The following is a 10,306-nucleotide window of genomic DNA, read 5'->3' on the forward strand; positions in this document are numbered from 1 at the left end:
TGTATAAATCAGGGGATTAGCCATGGACTCTATTACATCTAGTGAGAGTATAGGAAGGAGGGGTCAGGGAGGACAACCCAGCTCATTCCACACTTGGTGGTCTTTCTGCTCACTTTTCAACTTTACATGGCTGGGGAGAAGCAGCACTAGGCACAGGTGTGTCCAACCCAAGTCATAGTCCCCGGTCTGCAAGATGACAGGTAATGAGGTGGTAGCCCAGGGATCACTGATCAGTTTGACTTGCTCACATCCTCCTGTATGGCGGGCGACAGAGACGCAACTCGTGTACAATCGTCGTCTACCACCGCGGGCCTGCAGACTCGCTGCTGTGCAGTGGGGACAACGTCTGCCCTAAAGCCTCCTCGCTCTGCTCACCCCGAGCCGGACTCCGAGCTGCGGAAGGAGTCGGATGGAGGCTGGACATTGGAGCAGCCACAGTGACGGTCACCACAGCAACGCCGGAAGTCCCGCCCAGATCCTCTGGTGCGACCGAGGAAACGCCCTGCTTCCGGGCATTCATTGGCTGCGCATCAAGGGCCGCGTCACCCGGCATTGGGGGTAACGTAGTTGCCACGGGCCCACCAGACGCAGAAGGGGCGCCCACACCGGGATCTCGGAGTCCCGGAGGCCCTGTTAGGGCCCTGTGGTCTGGGCGGTGGTCTAATCTGGGGGGCGGTACGGAAGTCGTCCCGGCAAGTGTCCGGGTGAGGGGCCGGCTACGGACACACTGGGGTCCAGGGCTTGCGTAGACGTTCGAGGACACACGCGGGCCCCCCACTGGAACCCGGGTGGTCGCGGGCTACGTGGGAGGACTACGTGGGAGACCGTCGGGACCTTTTTCGAACCGGACCTCTGACCCCAAAACGGCTGGTGACCTGACCGTATCTGGATTGGCGGATGTGTCGGTGCCTCTCGTGCGGGTCGCCTGGAAAAGTCGGGAGTTGGCTTCGTAGGCGAAAAGCTGAGACTGTGCCCCCGGAGGGTAGCGCGGACTTGTCGCTGGCGCCTGGGTCTGCGCCTGACCTCAGTGAGAGGAAGGAGTGAGGACCTTCGTCCTGGAGCAGTGGTGGAGACCTCGCGCCTGGAGCCCAGAAGGGCCCGGAAAGACCTTCGGCGGGCTCCAGGTTAACCCTTCTCAGGAGGACTCTGGTAGACACAGGAACTTCCGCGGGGTCTGGAGGCCCTTTGAGCGTCCCTGCAGCTCCCCACTCTCCCGCCCGGAGAGTCCTCAGGGCAGCTCGCGACCCTTTTCTCTCGCGGCCCTGGCTGGCGCCCCCTGGCTGCTGCGTGTGAAAGTCGGGATTCTGCCCTTGGGTGAAAAGCCAGTAGATGGAGACTCTGGGGCCAGGGATGGAGTCTCAACCCTCAGGGGAATGCCCTTACAGACGCCCACGGAGGTGCCCACTCCGCCTGGGTGTCTTCTTCGGCTTCCACAACCCCCTGCTCTCAGCCCACGGACAACGGGCACGGTCCCAGCCTGGCTCTCCTCCCACCCCCACTGTGTCTAGGCGAGGCTGTCCTCTCCAAGATGCGCCCTCAGCTCACACGTGGCATCACTGCCTTGGAGCGCTTCTGTTCTTAGAGGAAAAGAGCTATCCAGAATCCTTTGGATGGGGAGTAGGGAGAGACTGTCCCTGAACCTCCCCCAGCGTGGAGCGCAGGGAGGACTCCATCTGAGAGAGGCCCCGCTGTGATCCAGGGTAGGCTGGCAGTGGACCGCCACACCCACCTCCGTCACCTACGCGTCTTCGCAGAGTCAGGGTATCTGGAAAAGCAACACAATTCAATGGTAGATTCTGCTGAGGCATAACCCCTCCCATTATTAAAAGAGAGAGTTGTAAATTACTTGAAGAGAAAGTAGGAAACCCTTGTGGGGATGTAGGACACCCTCAAGCCTAAAGCAATACAGCTAGGGGATCATTGCTGATCTCATTTCCTCCTTGTCCCTCCACCAGCTGCTGCAATGCTGCCTGACCAGGGTAGGAGCATATATACTAGGACACCCTGTGACTCCTAGGTGAAGCCTTTCTGGGGCCACCTAAAGTGTTCAGGGAGGTATCCCCACTCTGGCTGGTCAGAATTCTAATATTGCCAGCATTGTGCAGCCTGCATAACCTCCAGCCAGTTCTCAGCCCTAGCAGCAGTTCTCTGTGCATCCTTGTGAAGTCTCACCCTGAACAGGCACAGTTTTCTTTCAGACACCCTGGTGACCCCATGCAGATTTCTTTTCTTTCTTTCCTTTTTTTTTTAAAACGTTTTTCAGACTTTTTTAATGCAGCATGTGGGATCTTTGTTCCCTGACCAGGGATGGAACCCTTGTCCCCTGCGTTGGAAGGGTGGAGTCTTAATCACTGGACTGCTGGGGAACTCCCCCCAAGCAGATTTCTGAGGCCTCTTCATTGCACACATCTCATTTTCTGTTAGGCCCACACAGGAATTCAAGCATCCTCATCTGCCCTGAGCTGTGACTACATGGAAATCCACAGAGTACAGCATGAAACTTCCAAATTATTTAAGGGCTGGAAGAAATCGGATTTGAGGTAGGAGCTCCTTCTAGAAAGAGACTTACTGGAGTTAGGTAAAACGTTTTTTGAGCTGAGTAAGGGGGGGAGGAAAATCACAAAATGACAAGCTGAAGTCATGTTATATACTAGCTCTCTTCCTAATAGGTTATGTCTACGTCCTGTTGGAGACCAGTTTTGCTATGTGCAGTTTACTCACATGGAGAAGATGGCTTTCCCTGACTTTATTTGGGAAATGGAATAGACACTGTGAGGGAAGGAATTTAAGATGTGGGCTGCAAGTCTGACTGGGATGGGCAGTGGGGAAGAGGAGCCAAGGAGCCTCAGGAAATGGAATAGATAAAGCTTTAAGGAGGTGGTGGATGAAAGGGAGTTTTCCTGTTAGGAAGGTAGGTATCAGTCCATGTTTGTATACTGATGGGAGGTCCAAAGAAATTAGAAGAGGAAAAGGATCACGAAAAACAGGATTAAATTGCTTAATATGTCAACATCATTGTACACTAGGGAAATTCTACTCAAAACCATGAGATACCAATCTGCATCTACCAGGGTGACTATGGGAAAAAAGGGAAACTAGCAAGTATTGATGAAGCTGTGGAGAAAGTGGAACACTCGCACATTGCTGATGGGAATGTAAAAAGCTCCAATGTAAAAAACAGTTCAACAATATGAAAACCAGTTTTCCTCTAAAACTTAGTATAGAAATTCCATTGGACTCAGCAATGCCACTCCTGGGGATACACCTGAAAGAATTGAAAGCAGGGACTCAAACACATTTGTGTGCACCAATGTTCATAGCAGCCTTATTCACAATAGCCTAAAGGTGGAAACAACTCAAATGTGGATTGACACATGAAAGGATTTTAAAAAAGTGATATTTTCATACAGTGGAATATTTTTCAGTCATAAAAAAGGTTGAAGTTCTGATACATGCCACAACATGATGAATCTTGAAAACATGAAAAACAATTAAAACCAGATGTGAAAGGAAAAATATTGTATGATTCCACTTGTAAGAAATATCTAGAATAGATAAGCTTGTACAGCCTGAAAGTAGAGATTTCAGGGGCTGGACAGGGGAATGAGGTATTATTGCTTAATGGGTACACATTTTCCTTTTGGTTTGATTTTTTTTTTATTAAACCTAGTGGTGGTAGATGCAAAAGTTTGCAAATATATGTAATGCCACTGAATTGTATACTTGAAAATTATTAAAATGGCAAATTTCTTGTTATTTATAATTTTAAAAAGCTGCAAGGTGGGAGATTTTTGTCCAAATTCCCAGACTAAAAAATTTCCTAGAATACTATTTCAGAATTTCATGAAATTTTTTTTGATGAAGCTAGAAAAGCTGGTTTGATTGTGTAAATAATTACCACAATATTAGACCTCATAGAAATATGAATTTTAGGACCTAATTGTTCCTGTCTACATAGAATATACATTCCTATCAAAAATGTGAAAATTATTACTCAACCAAATATTAACAGATGAGGGAAAGAAACTGAATTTCCTGTAGAGAATAGAGTCAAATGATCACGACCAAATTAGCAACAAGTGTTTTCCTTGCCTAGAAGATAAGACAACGGTCTTAAAATTGACACGAGTATCACTGCAAATAAGCACAAAGGGGCTGAATGTTGGGAAACATAAAGACAAAAATATAGAGAGATCAATCAGCCACTGGCCTGGAATAACAAATAGAGTCATCAAAAGAGTCAAAAGAGAAGACAGTGAGTAAAAGGAGAAGAAGGAGCTCACAAGGATCAAGATGATACATGTGGCTTTGGCCTCAGCAGAACATCTAGAAGAGTGGCTTTGGCTATGAATGTGTTGGACTCGCTGCTTGTGCCTGTGCAGGAAAATGACCATTGAGCTGCTAGCCCAGACCATGAGGGCTGAACTTATGAAGTCTATTGTGAAGAATATGGCTGTAACTACAAACCTTATAATTCCGTCTGGATTCACTGAGGAACAGTATCCATAATTTACTTTTATATTAATACTAAAGTTTTTACTGTGGGTTAGACTAGCCATGTTGAAAAGAAAAAGGATATTTACCAAAAGATGCAAGATCCAGCAAAGGAAGCAAAGGAAGGCAACGCACTTTGGTGATCTCATCCTGCGTTCCATCCACCTGGAGAAGTTGGGGCAAAGCCTTTTGGCTTGGAAGCCACTGAGGATGGAAGCAGTGCTGAGACAAATCCCTCTGGCCACCCTTTGCAAATAGAAGAGAAAGTTACATCCAGCCTCATTCAGGAAATGTTTTGATCCAAAAGCTGCCATTGTATGAGGGATCCCTCTGGAGAAAAGCACCAAGGAGTTGGCTAAGACTAGTTGATTGAGAATCAAGTCTGTGGGTCTCACCTTGTGTCCAGTGAGCAAAGTGAAGTTATAAAGACAAAGGAGGAATGAGTTCCCAAGGAGTCCCACTCCCATCTGAGTGACTAAGATAATTCCCACTTCCCACTTTGAAGGAGCCATCACATCAGTATCTATGGGACATTGATTTTCGTTGGAGCCAGAGGAATGGGCAGTTGAACAAACAAACAGAAATATGTTACCATCACCACCATGTCGAGTAACCCCCAGTGCTAAGCATAACATGTAATTTCTCAATTTAAATGAGCATTAAGTATGTGTTTATGGATGCAGAGGTTACTCCCTGAAGATTCTGTTTCTGCCTGGAAACATGTAATGCCTATTTATGGGATCTGGGTGAATGCATCATGGCACATCTGTGCAACAGAGTTTTCTACATCTGTAAATTGAGTGCAGAGAATCTCTACACTGACCTGAAGTTATGACCTGGATGCATTGAAAAGCCAGCTACAAAACTGTGTGTAGAGTGTGCTGGAGTTTTCCCAAGTATATGGAGGAATGAAAATACAGGCACAGAACATATATTTATATAGGATGGGGCAGAATTTAAAGCTAGACTTTTAAGGAAAAAAACTTTTTAATGTGTTTTATTTGTACTAGTGTACATATTTCACATAATCATTAAATGATAGTAAAGCAAAGTAAGTGTTTTAAAAGCACTAAATTCACAGGTTAAAAAATGATTGACTATCCAAATGGTGGTCTCTATATCAAAGGAAATACTTCAAGTGAATTAAAAATACAGAAGTTTGACTGTATATCCCTAAGGGCAAAATATGAGACAAAACTACCTACAAAGAAACCTTATGTATTGTCTACATATTTTACTGTGATGTATTGATAGAGTATTTTAGAATAAAATATGTTAATATAAGTGGGAAAGTGTTTATATGTGTGACAAAATAAATGCAAATATAAAACTAAAGAGGACTTCCTAGGTGGCGCAGTGGTAAAGAATCCACCTGCCAATGCAGGGGACACAGGTTCGAGCCCTGCCCTGGGAAGATTCCACATACCACATAGCAACTAAGCCCGTGCGCCACAACTATTGAGCCTGTGCTCTAGAGCCTGTGAGCCACAACTACTGAGCCCATGTGCCACAACTATTGAAGCCCACGTACCTAGGGCCCGTGCTCCACAACAAGAGAAGCCACTACAATGAGGAGCCTGTGCACCACAATGAAGAGTAGCCCCCGCTCGCAGCAACTAGAGAAAGCCCGTGTGCAGCAACGAAGACCCAGCACAGCCAATAAATAAATTAAATAAATAAATTAATTAATTAATTAAAAAACAAAAAAAACAAAAACAAAAACAAAAAAACTAAAGAACTGGATTAAAAGTTAAAATCTGCATTTGATAAAAGCAATCAATTCTAATTCATATAATATTAGATTTTAAATTGATATGTATTTCATTTCCCTTTCTACTGAACAAAAATCTGGAAATTTTGGACAACCCTACAACAATGCCTAAGTCTAGCACCCATTTTATGGAGTCAACACATGACCCAGTATGAGTAAACAGAGTGTCTTGCAAGGAGGAAAGAAAAATGTCACTCACATTTAGGAAAGGAACTTTCCAAGATAATCTTGAAACTATTTGTCATATAAGGGAAGGAAGAAAGTAGAACACTGATGTGACAGGATTCCAGCTGAAGAAGCTGCTCCTGCACAATTTTGGTACCGTAGTAACTTCAAAAATTTCACTCACGTAAACCTTGTCTTTAAATGATATAAAAATAACTACAGAAGTTAATGCTGGAAGATGTTAAGGAAGCAACTCATTGTTCAGAAAACTGATAAAGGGTAAATAGCAACCATTTCGCCTGCAGTGTCTGTACAGAGTATATTTCACAGAAAAGAGTGTTTGTGCAGGCACGCAAAACTGGACTGTTTTAGATAAGACCTGTAGATGTCACATGAAAACATTATCCATCATGGGAAAACATAGGAGATGCAAAATTAAGAAAGAAAAAATAAATTCAACAACATTTTAGGGGAGACTTCCTCATGAGAACAGTTCCTCCTTCCTAATGCTCTGATGTTTCACTATTGGATGATGAAAGATGAGCACATCTTCAAATTGTGAAGACACGAAACCACTATGCTGGACAGCACCTTATTGAGTCTCCATCTTCCTGGCATTGTATTTCAATATGGCGGGAATAATAGCTGTGAGATGAATTTCAGTTTCCATGATCAAGAACTGAAATAGTTTTGCACTTGAGAGATAAAGGTATTATTATTAGGATCAATAATATAATTTAGAATAGTCAAAAATCAGGACAGCTGACTTTTTCCCCTTATATTGATAACAGTCTCCTTGAAATGTATAAGCAAAAATAATAAGTGAAATTTTGGAAAACAATGTTAAAATGAAGTAATATGGGGAGAACATTGAATGAAAACCAAAAACTGTATTTAACTCATAGGATTCATTTTAAATAATAGCAGAGAAAAATGTTGTCCTGGATGCCAATTTCCCAATGTTAATAAATCCATTCACAGTAAGAAGTATGTTACTGAATAAAATTCCAATGAAAATGTTAACATTTCTGAAATTCCTCTATTGATATGAAAATAATGCAAATTTTTGTAAAAAAGCATCAGTTTAACAACAAGAACTTGCCTTACTATATATAAAGGATAATAACTACAGGTTGCTACTGGCAAAAGCCAAAATGGAATAGACCAAGGAACTTGCAAATGATTTATGTTTCCTGGTATTTATATGATAAGTCTATAGACGTTTATACATGATAAAAGTTGATGAATTAGTTTGGAGAAATGACTTATTTAATATATGCAATTAAAATATTTGGAGATTTAATTAAGTTGTTAGAGCTGTATTTCCAAATTTACTCTTAGAGAAAATAAATAAATACTAGATCTGAACATAAGGAATATCCAATCTCTTAGTGGAAAATAGTGCATATAGCATTATAATTTTGGCTGAGTAAAGTATTACTAAGCATGTACCAAACTTGAGGACTTACAACATTGTTAGCATATTTGTGTTTATAAACATAGAACTTTTTTCACTTTTAAAATGTCTTGCTGAAATATTCCTAAAACAAAGAAATAAAGCTCAATGAAAACATCTAAATATATATAACAACAAGAAGTGATAATAATCTCAGTGCTTTTGGGGGAAATGTATATGAATAAGCAATTCTTAGAAAAAACCACATTGGAAAATAGGATTTTCTTATAAAAACCAGAAAAAGCCAAGTTAGATTGAAAAGGACATTGGATGTTTCATATGTACACATACTATTGCCGAAATTTCATTTTAGAGTCAGTTTCCTCTAATAAGAAATTATACTGGGCATTTCCTGGCAGTCCACTGCTTAGGACACCGCACTTCCACTGCAGGGGACACAGGTTCAATCGCTGGTATGGGAACTAAGATCCTGCATGGGCTGCAGTGAGGGGCCAAAAAAAAAAAAAATTGTATCATCTGTCTTTTCTCTCAAAACCAATAGTCAAATGATTTAAATTTTAGATTTTTTTAAAATTGGCTTGCTATATTGTAAATTGTAAAAATTCATATTTTCCTGCTGCCTCAACATCCTCACACACAGGGCATAAACATCCTACCAGGGGAACCAGTGAGAAGGCTGGCTGCTGCCACAAGTTCCCCTTCTTGCCCCCCCTGACTGTCACCAAGGATCATTCAAACCTTCCAGTGAAATCCACCTTCACCCTTTTTTGTCTGCTCCCCCTGAACCTCAAGAAAGGCACTAGCTCACAGATTCATTCCCCTCCTCCTCGCTCTGTCCCCGCCAACTACTTGCCTGAGCCCACTCCCTTGGGGAGCTCTCCCCATGTGGCCTCCTCTTGCCATGAGTGACTGTGTCTCTAGGACCTGTGAGTGTAACTGTGAGTATAACAAACTTTGTTTTCCCGGGCCTCTCCCAGGTTCCCTCTTGTAGCCACATGTGACAGAACATATGAAAGGAGACGAAACATCCACAAATTTAAATTGTTTTGAAAATCATTTCTCGTGCTGAATACATAACATTTTATATGATATATTTTTCTAATCTTATTTCCAAAATGATTGTGCAGTTTAGGATTCAGTAAATAAATGTTTTGTAAAATATATCTCAATCATATTCCAGTAACTGAAAGAGAACAACATGCATTTAAGAGTGAGGACGTGCCTCGGTAAACACATTACGACACTAGTGATAAAAAGAGTCTGGCAGGAGTCGGGTGAGGGGGTGGTGAGTAGGAGAAGAACATATCTCATTACTGATGTCCATTCATATCCCTTGAACATTGATTAGTATGTTTTATAAGAGATGCAGAAGATGAATTCACTCAGCCATAAATCAGCAGATGTGATCTAAGAGAAATCTTAGTGACTGAATATCAATTCACCAGAAGGATACTCACTAAGTGAAGCAGGGTTTCCTATGAGAGGTGAGAAGGTGGAAAGGAGCAGGGTAGGGGGTGTCAAAGTGAATATTCACCTTAAATTTATACACATATTGATTTGTTACATTTTTCACAATGAAATTTATAGTTTTACAGTTACAATTTAACCTTTTATAATTTCAGAAATACCACTTAAGATTGAAAGGACAAAATTTGGGCAGAACTAATGGAATAAAAATATGCAATAGCATTAGGACAGTGAAGTAAACTATGAGAAGGGCAACGATTTGGGAATCTTTTGGAACACACATCAAAAAATTAATTTAAATATCAAACAGGTACGAAGACATGGTATGCAAACTAATAAAATTTATTTAAATAGAAGCCAGGAAATGCTGTAAATCTGGAAGTTGCTGTGGTTATGCATCATTCCAGCTCTTAAAGACTTCAGCAATACATGGCAAGAAAGGATCCTGATATCTCCCTGCTCGTAGGGTTTGGGTAATGAAGGGAGGCTCTAAATTAAGTGACTCCTGTTCTCAGAGAGAAGGATGTTGACCTGGCTATGGGCAAGTTCTCTCATCAGAATTTTATTTTATGGTTTGTATTCTCATCTATTTAGACTGATAAACATACATCTTAGAGCGTAGAGAGAGCCAGAAGCTAATCACAAAATGTGAACAGCAAGGCATTTTAACATCTGGTTACATTATATGTCAGGATAATATTACTATCTTAAAATATTGACGTCTTTGATTATTTTTTTTTCAAACCCCACAATCATTAGCCATACTGTTTTTATTAAAGCAACGTGTCATTTCCTTACATGGGGAATGATAAGATTTTCAGGTCTCTATACAGGAGATAAATATTAACTCTTTTCCTGAGGACAGAACTCTATCATAAAGACACCATTTAGCACAACAGGCTCACAGGAAAATAAAACCAAATGTGTGTCGCTCAGACCTCAGGTAATTACTCAGAGCCTTGAGATCAGTATCATTATCTAGTTGCTGGGCA

General features: G+C 41.8%; 1 protein-coding gene across 1 annotated transcript; it reads right to left on the reverse strand.

The window, feature by feature from the left end:
- Positions 1-298: 298 nt before the first annotated feature.
- LOC130843043 (uncharacterized) lies at positions 299-5,006 on the reverse strand. Its single transcript, XM_057719710.1, has 3 exons — positions 4,093-5,006; positions 817-1,338; positions 299-716 (listed from the first exon to the last, which is right to left on the reverse strand). Exons 1-3 carry the CDS (start codon positions 5,004-5,006, stop codon positions 299-301), a joined length of 1,854 nt encoding a protein of 617 aa, XP_057575693.1.
- Positions 5,007-10,306: the final 5,300 nt, after the last annotated feature.

The sequence above is a fragment of the Hippopotamus amphibius genome, unplaced genomic scaffold (assembly GCF_030028045.1).
Source record: "Hippopotamus amphibius kiboko isolate mHipAmp2 unplaced genomic scaffold, mHipAmp2.hap2 H_1, whole genome shotgun sequence".
NCBI classification, from domain to species: domain Eukaryota; kingdom Metazoa; phylum Chordata; class Mammalia; order Artiodactyla; family Hippopotamidae; genus Hippopotamus; species Hippopotamus amphibius.

What these genes read in the sequence shown, in the direction of transcription:
- LOC130843043 (XM_057719710.1), bottom strand. Translation starts at nt 5,006, where the DNA reads ATGGCTCCTTCAAAGTGGGAAGTGGGAATTATCTTAGTCACTCAGATG. An exon ending in ACCGTTGTCTTATCTTCTAG is followed by an intron (nt 1,339 to 4,092) that starts GCAAGGAAAACA and finishes CCCTGGCCCCAG; the next exon opens with AGTCTCCATCTACTGGCTTT. An exon ending in AGGTCCCGACGGTCTCCCAC is followed by an intron (nt 717 to 816) that starts GTAGTCCTCCCA and finishes GTGTGTCCGTAG; the next exon opens with CCGGCCCCTCACCCGGACAC.